At 51.3% G+C, this 17,224-nt stretch overlaps 6 protein-coding genes across 6 annotated transcripts; all 6 read left to right on the forward strand.

The window, feature by feature from the left end:
• Positions 1-1,229: 1,229 nt before the first annotated feature.
• On the forward strand, positions 1,230-2,564 carry ACHE_20151S (putative integral membrane protein; the record flags this gene model as incomplete). The annotated part of the gene is made up of 5 exons (XM_043284423.1): positions 1,230-1,382; positions 1,440-1,556; positions 1,615-1,997; positions 2,049-2,113; positions 2,164-2,564. The coding sequence occupies 5 exons, from the start codon at positions 1,230-1,232 to the stop codon at positions 2,562-2,564; spliced, it is 1,119 nt and encodes a 372-aa protein (XP_043133215.1).
• A 513-nt stretch (positions 2,565-3,077) lies between these two features.
• On the forward strand, positions 3,078-4,551 carry ACHE_20152S (uncharacterized protein; the record flags this gene model as incomplete). The annotated part of the gene is made up of 2 exons (XM_043284424.1): positions 3,078-3,302; positions 3,352-4,551. 2 exons carry the CDS (start codon positions 3,078-3,080, stop codon positions 4,549-4,551), a joined length of 1,425 nt encoding a protein of 474 aa, XP_043133216.1.
• Positions 4,552-5,793: 1,242 nt separating this feature from the next.
• ACHE_20153S (ion-transporting P-type ATPase SPF1) lies at positions 5,794-9,854 on the forward strand (the record flags this gene model as incomplete). Its single annotated transcript, XM_043284425.1, has 4 exons — positions 5,794-5,795; positions 5,861-9,155; positions 9,207-9,343; positions 9,395-9,854. Coding segments are annotated over 4 exons (3,894 nt in total).
• Positions 9,855-10,614: 760 nt separating this feature from the next.
• ACHE_20154S (uncharacterized protein) lies at positions 10,615-11,085 on the forward strand (the record flags this gene model as incomplete). Its single annotated transcript, XM_043284426.1, has 1 exon — positions 10,615-11,085. The coding sequence occupies one exon, from the start codon at positions 10,615-10,617 to the stop codon at positions 11,083-11,085; it is 471 nt and encodes a 156-aa protein (XP_043133218.1).
• Positions 11,086-12,904: 1,819 nt separating this feature from the next.
• ACHE_20155S (uncharacterized protein) lies at positions 12,905-14,246 on the forward strand (the record flags this gene model as incomplete). The annotated part of the gene is made up of 2 exons (XM_043284427.1): positions 12,905-13,197; positions 13,259-14,246. The coding sequence occupies 2 exons, from the start codon at positions 12,905-12,907 to the stop codon at positions 14,244-14,246; spliced, it is 1,281 nt and encodes a 426-aa protein (XP_043133219.1).
• A 324-nt stretch (positions 14,247-14,570) lies between these two features.
• Positions 14,571-16,919, forward strand: PEP7 (putative vacuolar segregation protein (Pep7); the record flags this gene model as incomplete). Its single annotated transcript, XM_043284428.1, has 6 exons — positions 14,571-14,864; positions 14,933-14,955; positions 15,023-15,546; positions 15,597-15,971; positions 16,018-16,234; positions 16,286-16,919. The coding sequence occupies 6 exons, from the start codon at positions 14,571-14,573 to the stop codon at positions 16,917-16,919; spliced, it is 2,067 nt and encodes a 688-aa protein (XP_043133220.1).
• Between the last annotated feature and the right edge of the window lie 305 nt (positions 16,920-17,224).

Raw genomic sequence — 17,224 nt, forward strand, 5'->3', positions numbered from 1 at the left:
ACATTCGCATGTGGAGTACGTTAGTCGATGGAGTGCGTGAATTATTATTGCATCCTTAACCTTTAGGGGCACCCTGTACTCCGTACTCAGTGCGAACAGTGCAATGCTTAATGCTCCATTGGTAGAAAACAACGAGTGCTTCTTCTCCGTACCTGCATATTTACGAATACAAATGGCCATAACAATAGCACGTACAAATCGAGACTCACCTCCGCGGCGAACCACGGCATCGGGCCAAATACAGTAAGCACGTTCCGCAGAACGGCGACGGGATCGAAATTAGATGAACAACCCAACCCCAAACTTCCATTGGCCATCCTGAGCCGCAACTTGGCCGAAGAAAGCAGCCATCGACGCTCGGCAATTTGAGTTTTCTCCAAGTCGAGTTAGTGTGCGGCGGGCTCCGTGGTTTCCGGGGCCGGACCAAGCGAGATCCATGCGATCCGGCGCTTGGGCAGCTGTTCTTGCTCGCCTATATGCGCCCCTTAGGTTTAGTGCTGGCGATATTTCCCATATCTGGAATAGATCGTGTGTTCGTCGATACGGCCAAAGCGCACTTTCTGAATGGGGATTAGCGTGGGCTCTATTGTTATGAGTCGGATGTCAGACAAGGTTTCCTCACGTGCGTTTCAGATGCCTGTCGCTGTCGCACGATATAGTTGGTTGGCTGGTGTGAAGGCTCGGGGGAGACTGCAGGCTCGAATCCTGCTTCTGGGGGTTGTCCGAGGTGAATATGGGATTTGAAATGTATGATGGGTTGGGAATGCTCCGGGATACTCAGTGCACGTTGGAGTACACAACTCGATCCATGTATCAGGCTGGGCCGTCCATCATGAATGCTCCAGCGTTCGTCTGAATAGTACTCTGGACGCCCGTAGTACTGAGTGCTGATCGATAACTCCTGAACAAGGCGGATTAAATAACAAAATCACATCCAGAGCTCTGGGCTCATCCCCACCTAAAATGGAACCGGTCCCGTCCGGCCTCCTGCAAAAGAAAGGTTGTTTGCTCCTAAAAGGCATCGGTGATCCTTTCCGACAGTGGGGGTGGTCTCTAATAAAACTCCTGCAGCCGCTCTTTTTTTGTCAATTTCCATTTGTTTTCTTTCCTTTCCATTTCAATCTTTACTGCTTTGATATTGTTTGGAGATCCGTCTGGCTCTCTTATGGAGTCATACTAATCAAGGCGGATTTCCATACAATGCACGCGATTCCCTCGTGCCCTTCAAGATGGTAGAATTCGCCGGCCGCAGTGAGTCCATCTTCATCGTCACCATTATCTTCCTCGTCATTTCTCTGGTCGCCGTGTGTCTGCGATGTTTTGTCCGGATAAGGCTGGTACGAGCCTTTGGGTGGGATGATGGGTTGATGGTTGCTGCGATGGTATGCGACGACTGGGACTGAGACCGCATAACAATCCGGATACTTACCGTTTCGCAGGTCGTGAATATCTTGTTTGCATTATGTGGAATTGTGGGACCGATCTATGGAATTGGGCAGACCTTTGAACAATTGGATATGGTGCACAACTTGAAGAAAGTCCAAAAGGCTATGTTTGTAGGTAGCTCCGCGCAACATCTCGGACAGATACCGCAATCTAACACAGCATGAATAGTGGTGGTGGCTCGGTCAAATGTCCTACGTCATCGTCGTTGTCCTCGCGAAAGTGTCGATTGCGCTTGCTCTCCTACGTCTCACTGTCGCAAGAGTACACGCCATTATTCTCTGGGTCATTATCGCCTTTTCCATCGTCATTGGACTCGTCTTCTGGTTCATGTTGACCCTACAATGCACGCCGGTTTCGTACTTCTGGGAGAGAACAGGGTCGGGAAGCTGTATAAAAACCGACTACCTTATCGACATTGCCTACTTGTACAGCGTGGTGGCTACGGTTTGCGATTTTACACTTGCTCTCTTGCCTATTGTGTTGGTGTGGAATCTGCAAATGACTACCAAGACAAAGGCTGCTTTGGCGGGTATCCTTAGTATGGGTTGCGTGTAAGTTGCCGTTTGCTTTGATGATTTTACAGAGTATCTAACTTGATGCAGGTCCAGCGCAGCAGTCATCGTCCGCATCCCATATCTCCACTACTACAAAGACCCTGACTTCCTCTGTAAGTCTCACGACACAGCCCAGCTGAATTGCCCAAGCTAATCCACGCAGACGCAACAACCGACATCTCTATCTGGTCCAACGTCGAAGCCGGCCTAGGCATCACAGCCGGCTCCCTCGTCACCCTCCGCCCTCTCTTCCGCTGGTTCCGCGGCGACAGCTACGCCCGCACCTACGGCGCAAAGCCCACAACCGGCAGCATCCCCCTCTCCAGCATGAACGGCAACCTAACCAACAGATCCCGCAATGACCCCAACAACAATCACTACTGGCGCTCGGACCTAGTGCCGGATAACGCGCAGGCAATGGCCATCACGACTCATGGGAGCAAGGGAAGTAGTCAGGAGTCGTTGAATCCGACGCAGGGGCAAGGGCATGGTCATGATCCGGGGTATCAAGGGAGGGGGGTTAGTGTTCAAAAGTCTTTTTATGTTTCGACTGAGGTTGTATAGTATTTATGGGTAATGCTTTGCATCTTTTGTTTGTCTCAGGTTCTCGAGATGTTCCGATTGGGCGGTTGTTTGCGGTATTTTCGATATCGATGTTTTTACTTGAAACTGTAGGGAAGCGCTAGATCTGAGATCTAGAACTGGGCGACCGCAGATAATCACGCCAGGGATAAGCTGATTGTCTAAGCTGAGAACATGAGCGACCAGCGCCAATGTCCACTTTCAACACATCAATTGCACCTTGTCATAAGCACATAGCTCTGACGGCAGCATGAATCGCACTCCGTCGATCAATCAATCATTCTCCACTGGTTCGGGGATGTTTTGGATCGGTCCGACCAGCCAACAAAAGCCGCCGATTCAAAAAGACACACCAATTGACTCATCCAGTGAAGAAATGGTGCTAGTCGGGTCCCAAGTCTATCTATAAAAAGGCTCATGACATGGTATATTTGAAACGAAGCTTGTTTCTCGAAGAAAAATCTCGACGAGTGTCTCGGCAATTGAAGCGTCGGAATGGCTACCGGTATGCGGAGCGATGAGGGCCTTATCGCACAGAGCTCGTTTCAGAATGACGGTCCGGTCTCGAGGACTCCGGGCTCTGGGCTGGATCAGCGATTGGAATACGATGATTCAGAGAATGTTGCGAGTCAGGAGGATGTTCCGCCTGATGGGGGGTATGGATGGGTGTGTACTCTGTGTGTTTTTCTGATCAATGCGCATACTTGGGGTGTTAATAGTGTAAGCTTTCGACAATGGCTTCTTATGTGTGCTTATGCTGATGATACAGGCATGGGCTGTCTTCCTCGCACACTATCTCTCCAATTCGACATTCCCCGAAGCCACGGAACTACAATACGCCTTGATCGGCGGCCTATCTATATCTCAGGCCCTCCTGGTCTCCCCCATCGTCTCACTATCCAACCGGAAACTAGAAACCAGGCCTACGCTTCTCATCGGATCAATTCTCGTGTTCGCTTCACTACTCGGGGCATCCTTTTCAACTAAAATATGGCACCTATTCCTAAGCCAGGGACTATGTTTCGGATATGGGATGGGATTCTTGTACATCACAGCTACATCCATCCTCCCAAAGTGGTTCTCCAGAAGACGCAGCCTCGTCCTTGGCATGGCCACATCCGGCGCCGGCATAGGCGGGTTAGCGTATAACCTAGGCGCCGGCGCAGGCGTTGAAAGCGTGGGTTTACCATGGACATACCGAATCCTAGCATTCTGCTCCCTCGCAATGAACCTACTCTGTTCCGCCCTCCTCAAAGACCGCAAAAGCCCAACCCCAGCCCGGTCAGAAGGCAAAGCCTTCGACTTCCGCGAATACGCCCGCATCCAAGTCATCCTAGTCGTCTCCTGGGGCTTCCTCACAGAACTCGGCTACATCACGCTCCTCTACTCGCTTCCCAACTACGCCATCTCCATCGGCCTCTCTGCCCGCCAGGGCTCCATCATCGGCGCAATGCTGAACCTCGGTCTCGGCGTCGGCAGACCCCTGGTTGGCTACTATTCCGACGTGCTCGGCCGTATAAACATGGCCTCAGTAATGACTTGCATCTGCGGCATCCTCTGCCTGGCCCTCTGGGTCCCAGCAAAAACCTTCCCGGTGCTCATCGTCTTCGCGCTTCTCAGTGGCTCCGTCACGGGGACGTTCTGGTCGTGCTTTGCGCCTGTTACCGCGGAGATTGTGGGAATGCAGAGGATGCCAGCGACGCTGGGGATGATTTGTTTCTCGTTGGTGTTGCCGACGACGTTTGCGGAGCCGATTGCGTTGCAGATTGTGGGGAGTTTTGGGTACTTGAGTTCGCAGGTTTTCGTAGGGTGTATGTTTCTGGGGGGTGCGGTTTGTACGTTTGCGTTGAGGGCGTGGAAGATTTATGAGATTGAGATGAAGGCTAGGAGTGAGATGGAGTTGGAGCTGGTGGAGGGGGCGGATTTTTGGCTTACACCTAGGAGGTTGTTTACGACGAGGAGGGTCTGACTGTTATTTTGACTTTGGCTCTTGGTCAGGTGCTCGTTCAGCAACCCAGCATCGATAGGATAGTCACCAACTAATCAATTCTGTTCTCAAGTCCATTCGCATCATGGAGTTACAGTAACACGTTGTGATCCACCCGACTCTTCTCTGCTACTCTTTGCTATTTCTGCCGTTCAATATCTGTGGACAAGCTGTACCGAGGCCGCTCAACGATAGGCAGATTGAGGGCACGGTATACATTCAAATTAAGGATCTACGCGAGCCTTTTAGAGAACACAAACCAACCCAGTCAAACTCACCCAAAACCAGCGCCGCTCTAATATCCAACATTGGCTTATGCTTGGTTCCATTCCAAACGAGTCTGACGAGGGCCACGGTGAACCACTCTCGGTAATAACAGATGCTTACAGCACCTTCGGCATGGACTCGTCCTATGGCTATGTCGGTCTTCTCCCAAAACTCTCATCCACTTCATCAGGGATAGGGTTCATTGCACGTAAGCTGAGCAAACCCGCATGTCCCAACAACAGAAGCTCGTTTTAGTAACTTGGATCATATATGTATGCTTCCCAGTTGTGCAGCATTATGGAGGTCGGTAAACGAGCTAAAAAGGGAGAAAGGCTCACTGAGGGGTCAGGTAGGCATGAATCATCATGGTTGGTGGAGGGGCGAATAAGCGGATGACAAGTGGTTAAGATTCGAAACCAACAAGGTTCCCAAATGGAGATGAGGTGGTAATATAGCCGGGATATGAGGTACCTTGACTATCTGACAGATATATTTTTTATACATAGATGTTCAGCCCTACGAACCAAATCACAAATAACATTGAGGGCTACAAAATTTTGCTACCATTTTCCTTTTCATTAAGTAAAAATTATATAATAGCTTTCAACTCTTAGCTTTCGAATTTACAGACAGTAAGCTACTTTATTATTGCATTTACTCCCAAAAACCTCTGTTTCGAGCATACAAAGATATCACGTGACTGGTTTTGCGGTGTCGGCCAATCAGCGAGCGCGCCGTCATCAAGCTCCGGGCTGGGCGGCGAAACCTCCGGCAGGAAATTATGAGGTGGCTTCTTTAAGAGAATATCATCCTAGCGACTCTTTCTTTCGGCTTTGGGAAGTTGCTGGTGACTGAATGGATATATTTTCTTCTCTTATGATTGTTTAATCTACTTTCCCCTTTCTCGCCGTCTTTCGCTTCTGTGTCGTCTGACCACATGGTCATTCGAATGTCATCATGTCAGTGCTCCCCCGTGCCCTTAATAGTTTGAGAAAAAGACCGTTGCTGATTGATTATTACGCAGGGCGAAACTCGTGGACGATCCCCAGATCAAATATGCGTCGCTTCACAACCCGCTCCCTATCCAGCTCCATACCTACGTGTGGCCGTTCCTCATAATTTGGCCCGCGTTCTTCGCGTTCTACCTCTCTCCTGAGCGCTACGATAAGTACATCCAGGGTCAGGAATGGACCTTCGTGTGGTCCGGGACGATCATTACGCTCCAGTCGCTTCTTTGGTTAATGACGAAATGGAATATCAACATCGAGACGTTGTTCACGGCCACCCGCGCCAACTCTCTGGATACCGCGCAGCTTATCAAGGTCATCCCGGACGCCAACGCTGGTTCTGCTGAGATCTGCCCTTTGGTTCACGAAGTTAAGGATGGAAAGAAGACGTTCTCGTTCTTGTTCCAGAAGCGCCGCTTCCTTTACTACGCGGAGCGTCGGTGTTTCGCCCCGTTGACCTACGTTCTCGACGACGAACCGAAGCCTGCGATCAAGTACTTCCAGCAAAACCGGGGCTTTGATACTGAGGCCGAGATCAACCGCATCCAGGAACACTATGGCGACAACAAGTTTGACATTCCGGTTCCGGGCTTTGTCGAACTTTGGAAGGAACATGCGGTGGCGCCATTTTTCGTATTCCAGATCTTTTGCGTCGGGTTGTGGATGTTGGATGAATACTGGTACTACTCGCTGTTTACCCTCTTCATGCTGGTCGCGTTCGAGAGCACCGTGGTTTGGCAGCGTCAGAGGACTCTCACTGAGTTCCGGGGCATGAACATCAAGCCTTATGACGTGTGGGTGTACCGTAACAAGAAATGGCAGGAAACCACCAGCGACAAGCTCCTCCCCGGTGATCTGATGTCCGTCAACCGAACCAAGGAAGACAGCGGTGTTGCCTGTGACATTCTCTTGATTGAGGGCAGTGCCATCGTCAACGAAGCTATGCTTTCTGGTGAAAGTACCCCTCTTCTGAAGGATTCAATCCAGCTCAGACCCGCTGATGACCTGATCGAACCGGAAGGGCTGGACAAGAATGCCTTCGTTCACGGAGGAACCAAGGTTTTGCAAATCACTCACCCCAACACCAGTGCTGAGGGTACAGAGCAGCAGAAGCCTAGTATTCCCGCTCCGCCGGACAATGGTGCCCTTGGTGTTGTGGTGAAGACCGGATTCGAGACGAGCCAGGGTAATTTGGTTCGCACCATGATCTATTCCACGGAACGTGTCTCCGCGAACAATGCCGAGGCCCTGCTTTTCATTCTGTTCCTGCTATTCTTCGCGCTTGCCGCTTCGTGGTATGTGTGGCAAGAGGGTGTGGCCAAAGACCGCAAGAGGTCCAAGCTGCTCCTTGACTGTGTCCTGATTATCACCAGCGTAGTCCCTCCTGAGCTTCCCATGGAGCTCAGTCTTGCTGTTAACACCAGCCTTGCTGCCCTGAGCAAGTTCGCAATCTTCTGCACTGAGCCTTTCCGCATTCCCTTCGCGGGTCGTGTCGACGTTGCTTGCTTTGACAAGACCGGTACTTTGACTGGTGAGGACCTCGTTGTCGACGGTATTGCTGGTCTCAAATTGGGTCAACAGGGTGCAAAGGTCGAGGCGGATGGAGCGCACACGGAACTGGCTAAGGCCGACAGCATTGACATCAACACGACTCTCGTTCTTGCTAGCGCGCATGCCCTGGTCAAATTGGACGAGGGCGAGGTTGTTGGCGATCCCATGGAAAAGGCTACCCTGGAATGGCTCGGTTGGACTCTTGGTAGAAACGACACTCTTACTCGCAAGGCTGGCCCGGCTAGCGGTTCTCCTACCAGCTTCGTTGAATCTGTCCAAGTCAAGAGACGCTTCCAGTTCTCTTCGGCCTTAAAGCGCCAGAGCACGATTGCGTCCATTACTAGTGGCGACCGGAAGACGTCCAAGCGAAGCAAATCTACCTTCGTGAGTGTCAAGGGTGCGCCTGAGACTATCCGGACTATGCTTGTTGAGACGCCCCCGCACTACGAAGAGACCTTCAAGTACTTCACGCGCAACGGGGCCCGTGTGCTTGCTCTCGCCTGCAAGACTCTTTCGCCCGAGGCTGAGCTTTCCCAAGGACGTATCAACGACTACGCCAGAGATGAAATTGAGTCCAACTTGACTTTCGCTGGTTTCCTTGTTTTGCAGTGCCCCCTGAAGGAAGACGCCATCAAGGCCGTGCGCATGTTGAATGAGAGTAGCCATCGTGTCGTTATGATTACTGGTGACAACCCTCTTACTGCCTGTCACGTTGCGCGTCAAGTCGAAATTGTTGACCGTGATGTTCTAATTCTTGATGCGCCTGAAAACGACTTCTCGGGAACCCGCCTTGTCTGGCGAAGCATTGATGACAAGTTCAACAAGGACGTTGACCCTACTCAAGATCTGGACCCAAAGATTCTCGACACCAAGGACATTTGTATTACCGGTTACGCTCTGGCCAAGTTCAAAGGCCAAAAGGCCTTTGTCAACCTTCTTCGCCACACATGGGTCTACGCTCGTGTCTCCCCGAAGCAAAAGGAAGACATTCTTCTGGGTCTCAAGGATGGCGGCTACACTACTCTGATGTGCGGTGACGGCACCAACGATGTCGGAGCCTTGAAGCAGGCCCATGTCGGTGTTGCGCTTCTAAACGGTTCTCCTGAAGACCTCGCCAAGATCGCTGAGCACTATCGGACGACGAAGATGAAGGAGATCTATGAGAAGCAGGTTGGCATGATGCAACGATTCAACCAGCCCTCGCCTCCGGTTCCCGTGCAGATCGCTCACCTCTACCCTCCTGGTCCCAGCAACCCACACTACCAGAAGGCCATGGAACGCGAAACCCAGCGCCGTGGTGCTGCCGCTCTCGCTGCAGTCAACAACGCGCAGTCCGATGTCGTTGAGACGGTCACTTCTCCGCAAGCACAGGCTCTGCAACAGTCCATGACTCCCCAGCAGCAGCGCCAGCAGCAGGCCTCCGTGGCCGCCGCTGGCTTTGCCGACAAGCTTACCTCGTCCATGATGGAACAGGAGATGGATGAGAACGAACCTCCGACTATCAAGCTGGGTGATGCCTCTGTGGCGGCGCCCTTCACTAGCAAGCTGGCCAACGTTATTGCCATTCCCAACATTCTCCGTCAGGGCCGATGTACCCTCGTTGCGACTATTCAGATGTACAAGATTCTCGCCCTGAACTGTTTGATTAGTGCATACAGTTTGAGTGTTATCTATCTCGACGGTATCAAGTTTGGTGATGGTCAGGTCACTATTAGCGGTATGCTGATGAGTGTCTGCTTCCTTTCAATTTCGCGTGCCAAGGTATGTTCTTTGTCCTCCTAATGAAATATTAGATTCTAATATGCTTTGTAGTCTGTGGAAGGTCTGTCCAAAGAACGACCGCAACCGAACATCTTCAACATCTACATCATTGGTTCCATTCTTGGGCAGTTCGCCATTCACATTGCTACTTTGATTTACCTGTCGAACTATGTCTACTCCATTGAGCCGTACGTATTTCACCTGTGGATCTCTAGTATAACATGCTAACAGTCCCACAGGAGATCAAACGACATCGACCTCGAAGGCGAATTCGAGCCCTCCCTCCTCAACAGCGCCATCTACCTCCTGCAGCTCATCCAGCAAATCTCGACCTTCTCCATCAACTACCAAGGCCGGCCCTTCCGCGAGTCCATCCGCGAGAACAAAGCCATGTACTGGGGTCTTGTCGCCGCCTCCGGTGTCGCCTTCTCCTGCGCCACGGAGTTTATCCCCGAAGTCAACGAGAAACTGCGTCTGGTTCCCTTCAGCACGGAATTTAAGCTTACCCTGACCATCCTCATGATCCTGGACTACGCAGGCTGCTGGGTTATCGAGAAGGTGCTGAAGCATTTCTTCAGTGACTTCCGGCCAAAGGACATTGCTTCGCGGAGACCGGAGCAGTTACAGAGGGAGAGGACTAGGAAGGCGATGGAGGAGTTGCAGGCTTTGGCGGAGAAGGAGAGACAGAGGAAGGTTTAGTTTAGATATCTATGGATCGTTTTGTATTTGCTAGGAGTATCTATTTTGTTGGGGTTGAATGATGATTTAGATTTCTATAGAGTGAGAGACTTGCAAAATATGATGTGGTAAACATTTTTTACACAGTAGTCCAGCTGCCATTATCTAGATGCAGTTTTAGGCGTAATTGATGGCGGGAACGTAATCTTTTGATTCTCTACGTATCAGCATCAGAAACAAGAACTTCATCAACTGATACGGGGCACAGAGCACAGGGCACACATTTGCCTTGACCATCTCAATAAAAACAGAAGAAAGAACAACCCGGAAACCCATGACGACGCTCATCGCCGGTGGTGGTGGTGGCTCTCCCTCTTATAACAACCGACTGGACTGGAACACCAGCACCAGCGCGCCCCCCGGAAAATTAAAACGCGGGGATGACCTAGAACCGGGCTGGAATACACTGGAACTATTAGGGCTGGAATCCCGGTCCAGTCAGAGTGCAGCTTTGCCGCTGGTAGACTCGCCCGCTGTGATGTCAGACAGGGTCATAGGTATCACTTCAAGCCCTAATATGGCGCCACGAGGGGGTTATAAGGAGCGTTGATGATTGCTTGTTGAGTTTGTTTTGGATAGCAGATCAAAACTGGCCAGCTTTGATTTGATAGGAAAGGCAACTTCCACAAACGTTTCTCACTTCATTTCGTTCCAAAATATAAATCAAAAAATAGCAAAAACTTGGGAAAAAGACAAAACCCCCCACCAAAAAAATACCAAAATGACCGACTACACCGACACAAACACCTACGGCACCACAGGTACCGCCTACGGCACCGCCGGCAACACCTACGACAACACGGGCACTGCCTACGGCACCACGGGCTACGGCACGACCGCCCGCGACTACGACACAACCGGCTACGGAACAACAGGCTACGGCACCACGGGCTACGGCACCACTGGCTACGGAAGCCGCTACGGGTCCAACGCGTACGACAACACCTACGGCACAACGACCTACGACAACGGCTACGGGACCACAGCGTATGACCCCAGTACTGGGGCGTACGATCAGCACATGGATTATCGGACTGATGGGAGCCAGAGACATCATCGGGAGCGGGTGAATCCGAGTGGGACGTATCGGCATCGGGATGTGGATAGACGGGATGATGGAAGTACGAGGGTGCATAGGGAGTATGATAATCCGAATACCGGGACGAGTTATCATCGGGATTTTGAGCGGTAATGGTTTCTTTTCTGTGTGCAGGGGGAATAAGATGGGTTTGGCGTTTGGGGAGGATGAGAAGGTTAGATGGGGGGAGCGGTAGGTAATGGGTGGTGGATTGTATATATGGGATATGGGATTGGATTGAAAACTAGCAAAAAGGATAAAAAGAGAAAAAAGGACAACAAAAACAGATGGAAAAGTGTCCAAAAAAACCAAAGAAAAAAAGTTGAAAAGAAAAAACTACAAAAAAAAAAGTGTCGTGTTTTGTTGTTGAGAGAAAAGTTTTGCATGTTTTGCTTGTTGCTTGTATAGATCATTTGTCTTGTTATTTAGCGAGTTGCATAGAAATATCACGATCGTTACGACCCATTTGTATCCATGCTGATAGCGGGACATGCCGAGTCTTGTCGTAAATATCCACCAATGGCTGGGTTTGTTTAGTTATGCATGGGTCACAGCATACCAGGGTGTGATGCTTGATTCCGACATAAGCGGTACCTGCATGGCTCTATGCACATAGCACGCCATATCTATGTAGTGCTTTACCAGTATGGTGGCAGTACAGAGTATGGATATCGTGGGTGCCCATGTACACGGTTAACCACAGGTAATTCTATCTTCGAGTACTTGTACTCTGCTCCTACAGTGGGTACACCCCATGTGGCTAGTGCACGTTTCCCCGACGACTGGTACCTTTTCGAAAAAGCCTCAATTAACCTTGAGGACCGCCCCGTTTCGCTCAGAGGGCAGCCATTCAAAATCTTCAACACACGCCACATTTCTAACTCCGGCCTAGCCCGCTCTCCAGAAATTCCACTGTCGCAGACTCCACTTACTGTGCTGTGGCATGGGCAGCGATTGGACGATAGAGACACGATAAAGCACTAGCCACAATGGGCTTGTTGGTTGACGGGTATCTTCGGCTTCGGGACACGCACTGCTGTGAACACGGAGTAGGTTTTAGATGCCTGCCATGGCTTCGTATATTCCGGCGTAGTACAGCGTACATAGTAGATAGTAAGTATTGTGTCAATAGAATGATCCTATGCATGCAGCTACACTATGTACAGGCACAATCCAATACCCGTTGTATCGCTGTGCACGCATCCTGAGCACCCTCTTGAAACTCCTTCGACGGTGGCTAACGCGGAACCGCGGTAACAAAACTTCGAATCTTCTGGCATCCGGCATCGAAACCAATCGAATTATGCGCCACCAGTCCAATCAGAATGCATCTCTGGCGGTAAAATTTTGCTCTAAGCGGGTCCAACTCGGAATGGCCCTTGGCCCCTCAGTAGTGCCTCATCGCATGACCCCTCTATTCATCCCACTTACGTACTATACAGAGTACCAGTATGCACTCTAACACTGTCGTATGATGGTCAATTGCTGGTCTAGGATCAATCCACCAATGCTATGTATGCTTCATCCTAAGTAAACGAATGTACATAGTAGTAATGATACTTACAACAGTCAATTTGGAACCATCAAAATCTTTTTTTTTCTTGCCATCCCGGTAATGATCCACGGGACTATGCCCAATGTGGCAAGCCTCGCTGGCCCCCGAGACATCGCAAGCCCTAATTGGTCAATGTATGCAGGAAAAGTGTGCGCGGCGAACCGAAAGCACGGCGTGGAAATAATGGGAACGCTGAAAAAGTCCCATTAGGGAAATCGATTCGTTCCACATCCCCGAAGAGGGAGGAGGGGGGGTTGTGTCTATATAAACGAGGGGTCGCTCGTCTTAGCCAATTTTCTTTTTCTTTTTCTGTTCACTATCTTTCATTCTTAACTTTTAGATACCCCCCGTACATTCAACATCTACTAGTTAATCACAATGGCTCCTCCCGCTTCCGACCCCACCGTCTACCAGGCTCACCACGATGCCTTCGCCGCTGAGGGCCTCCCTACTTCCCCCGCCGGATGGGTTGAGCGTGCCCAGAAGGTCGCTGGCATCCTCGCCCCCGACGCTGCTACCCGTAACATCGAGCAGAAGGTCCCTCACGCTGAGGTCTCTCTCTTGAAGAGCTCTGGTCTCACCAAGATCCTCGGTGACCCCAAGTACGGTGGTGGTGGCCAGACCTGGGAGGTTGCCCTCCGTGCTATCCGTGAGCTCGCTGTTGGCGATGGGTAGGTCAATTCCTATATTTCTGGGACTTTGCATTGAAGGCTAACGAAGGTAACTGTACAGTTCCATTGGTATGCTCTTGGGTTACCACTTGCAGTGGTCCTCCCTCACCCGCGTTATCGGTACCGAGGAGCAGAAGGAGCGCTGGGAGAAGACCATCCTCGAGACCAACTCTTTCGTCGGTGCTGCCGTCAACCCCCGTGACAACGATAGCCGCATCACCCCCAACGGTGACGGTCTCGTCTTCAACGGTTTCAAGAACTTCACCACCGGCGGTGCTCTCTCCGACCTCATCGTCCTCGAGGGTGTCCACATGGAAACCGGCGACCACATCTTCACCATCGTCCCCACCAAGCAGCCCGGCTTCCAGTTTGCCTACAACTGGAAGAACATGGGTATGCGTCTGACCGAGTCGGGCTCCTGCAAGATTGAGGAGATCCCCTTCGAGTGGAAGGACGCCCTTGGTTTCGACGTCGAGGCCCGGAAGCCCATCAAGGAGCTCCTCGAGTCCCCCTACGAGACCCTCCTTGGCCCCATCTTCCAGCTCGTCTTCGCCAACTTCTACAACGGTATCGCCCGCGGTGCCCTCCAGACCGCCAAGGGCTACACCACCACCACCACCCGCCCCTGGCCCTTCACCCACAACCCCCAGAAGAGCGCCCTTGACGAGCACTACATCCTCGCCAAGTACGGTCGCTACTTCGCCTCCATCCGCGCTGCCGACGCTCTCTGCGACGTCGCTGGCAAGGAGATCTCCGACCTGTTCCACGGCTACGCTGGTAACAAGCTGGACTTGACCGCCCGCCAGCGTGGTGAGGTCGCCGAGTCCGTCACCGCCTGTAAGATCACCTCCTCCCACATGGCTCTCGAGGTCACCGGCGGTGTCTTCGAGGTCACCGGTGCCCGTTCCACCTCCGAGAAGTACAGCTTCGACCGCTTCTGGAAGGACATCCGTGTCCACACCCTGCACGACCCGTTGGCCTACAAGGAGAACGAGCTGGGCCGTTACTACTTGACCAACGAGATCCCCACCCCTTCGTGGTACACTTAAGTTATGTGACATGATGGTTTGGTATGATATGATGATATATTAGCATGTAAATAATTAGTAGATTGCATAAAAAATTCATGTACAGGTTACAATTCCGCGTTCCTTGTAGACATATTCTTTTGTTTACTCCGTAGTAGCGCTCCATGGTTGTTCTGCCTCAGGCATCATTAGGCGCCCAACCCCATGATTGCCTTTCGCCGCCGCCTTCTCCTTCTTCCGTCAGCTCCCCTCTCGCGGGCACCATCTTCACCACTTTCTACCTCACAAATTGCTCATTTCTCCCCCGCCGCCAGCATCTCATGCTCCCATAATTAATCAAAAACCATGCCCCCAAGGACGCTGGGCGGTGGTCGTGTCCTGGGCAATGCGAACGCTTTCACTCCCGCCGCGGCCTCATCATCTCCGCAACAGCAGCAGCAGCCCAAGGGAGCTCGGGTTCTGTCGCCATCCGCCAGCAGCGTGTCTCTCGGCTCGCAGGCATCCGCGTCGCAGTTTTCCTCAACGGAGAGCCAGGATTTGATCTCGAGGATATCGTTGGAGAATGGTGATACTTCGATATCAGCGGCCCCGGCGGCGGCTGGGGCACAGCTTGCTTGTCCGATCTGTAGTGAGGAGATGGTATGCTCTTTTTTGTTTATACTTTCTTTTTTTTTTTTATTTAGGGTTCCATGTGCTGACTGTCGTAGGTAACGTTACTGCAATTGAATAGGTGATTGATCTCCCCTTCCTTCCCCGCGCTTGGACAGCGATTAACACGAACCTCCCCGGATCTACAGACATCTCGACGACGTCCACCAAAACCTAGAAGACGACCGCCAAGACGAAGTCAAAGACTGGTTCAAAGTCCAAATGGAAAAAGCAAAGCGCTTCCAGCCCCTCGCCGTCCTAAACCAGAAACTCAAAGGCCTGGATGTCTTCGAATCGAACGAGAACATCCAGCCATCCCTCGCAGGGCCCTCTACCCGACCCCTCGCTCCCGCTACTTCTTCTTCTGCACAAGTACCTCTTCCGGCTCCTGATAATGGTCCGAGACCGTTGGATCCGGATGATGTGATTACAAAGGAACATTGGCAGCCTCGGACGTTTAATGATGTTTGCTTGGAGCCGACGTGCGGGAAGAGGCTGAATGCGACGAATGGGTGTGTGCATTGTCGGAAGTGTGGGAAGTTGTTCTGCGAGGAGCATACTATGTATCAGATGAAGTTGTCGAGGTCTGCGCAACATGAGCCGGTCAGGGGGTTGTGGTCTAGGGTTTGTGAGACTTGTTATAAGTCACGAGAGGGGTACAATGATCATAATGGTATCCTCGGACTCATTTATGTGTGGAAAATGGTTGCTAATGCAATGCAGGCTTGGTGAGAAATCAAACCGACGCATTCCGGGCCATGAGAAAACCCGTCGTCGACAAATCCACGCTGGAAATGTCTCGGTTAGAGAAACGCTTGACGCGACTTACTCAACTACTAGCCAATTTGCCTTTAGAGCAGATCCAGTCTGGAGGGAACAAGCTCTGGTCTATTTCGTGGCAGAACGATCAACGCAAGGCCCTTGAGCAGACGATCGTCAGCTGGCAAGACGATGCGAGCGTTCCCAGGTGTCCTTTTTGTCAGCAGGACTTTTCCGCTTATACTTTTCGGAGACACCACTGCAGGACTTGCGGGCGAGTTGTTTGTGGTGATCCGGTGACGGGATGTTCTGCGGAAGTACCGTTGAGCATTGCACCTAGTAAGTATCTTTGGCCGGATGGTGGTGTTGGTGCTGACTCTTGTAGTGTCGAGGGTGCCTGCGGAGAAAGGTACTACGGGCTTGATTGATGTTGATATTAGGCTCTGCAAGGAATGCAGAGCAACCTTGTTCAATCGGCGAGATTTTGAGGCAGATATACTGCGGAAACCTCCAGACCTGAGGGCATACGAGAACTTGACACAATTTGAGAGAGGCATTCGAATATTGCTGCCAAAATTTCAGAAGCTTCTAGCAGCTTTACAGTAAGTATACCTGTCGCATGCTCGATCGCAGATTCTCTAACATCGGTTCAGAGATTCGAGACGGCCACCATCGGCCGCTCAAATAGCAGATGCCTCCAAAGTCCGCAAGCGACTTATCGATTCCTTTTCCCAATATGACGTCGCGGCCAGACGAATCCGCGACATGCCAACTGATTCCATTACGCAAAAATGCCTCCAAAAAGCCGTCTACCAACAAGCCAGCAACTTCCTGCACCTCCATATGCTTCCTCTGAAATCTCTACCTAAGATTCTCAAGCACGCCATACCTAATGCTCGCCTTCCAAGCGCCACGAGTTCTCCCACACCAAGCAGTTCGCCTGCAAATGGTCATCGACCACATGAGTCCGCTCTTGCGTCTATCAAGTACGGGAATCCGGCAGCCAACGGCAGCGCTAGCAGCGTAACCAGCGAGACGAGTAGCGCTATTTCGGCAATGGAGGCAGAAGAAAAGTCACTTCGCGATCGACTTATTGTACTGGAAGAGCAGAAATTCTTCGTGTCGGAGATGATCGCCGACGCGAACCGTCGTCGCAAATTCGACGAAGTCAGTAGTCTTGCTGTGAATAGTGAGGATCTCAGTCGGGAGATTGATCGCGTCAATGGGATGTTGGATGGGTTGGATTTTGAGGGTGTTTATACTACTACTGGCCAACCGCAGGTTTGATCATTGGTTTTTGTTCGGCTGTATAGTCGGTGGAGTTCCACTTTTTGTTCGCGGCGGATGGCCGGTGATTCTGGTGTTTTGAACGGCGTTTATTGCTATGATTGTTTGGGCCATTGCATAGCACGGCGTTTATGCTGTTCTATTTACTTTGTGGGATATTGGTTGGCGAGCTCGTTTACATATATTTACTTTGCTTGCTTGAATATATTTACTTGACATTGGCACATCATCTCAATGACACTATTGGAGCGGCCTTGTGTCTACCCAGCGAGCCAAAAAAAAAAAAAAAAAAAGGGGGGGAGGGG

This window comes from Aspergillus chevalieri, chromosome 2 (genome assembly GCF_016861735.1).
Source record: "Aspergillus chevalieri M1 DNA, chromosome 2, nearly complete sequence".
Lineage (NCBI taxonomy): Eukaryota > Fungi > Ascomycota > Eurotiomycetes > Eurotiales > Aspergillaceae > Aspergillus > Aspergillus chevalieri.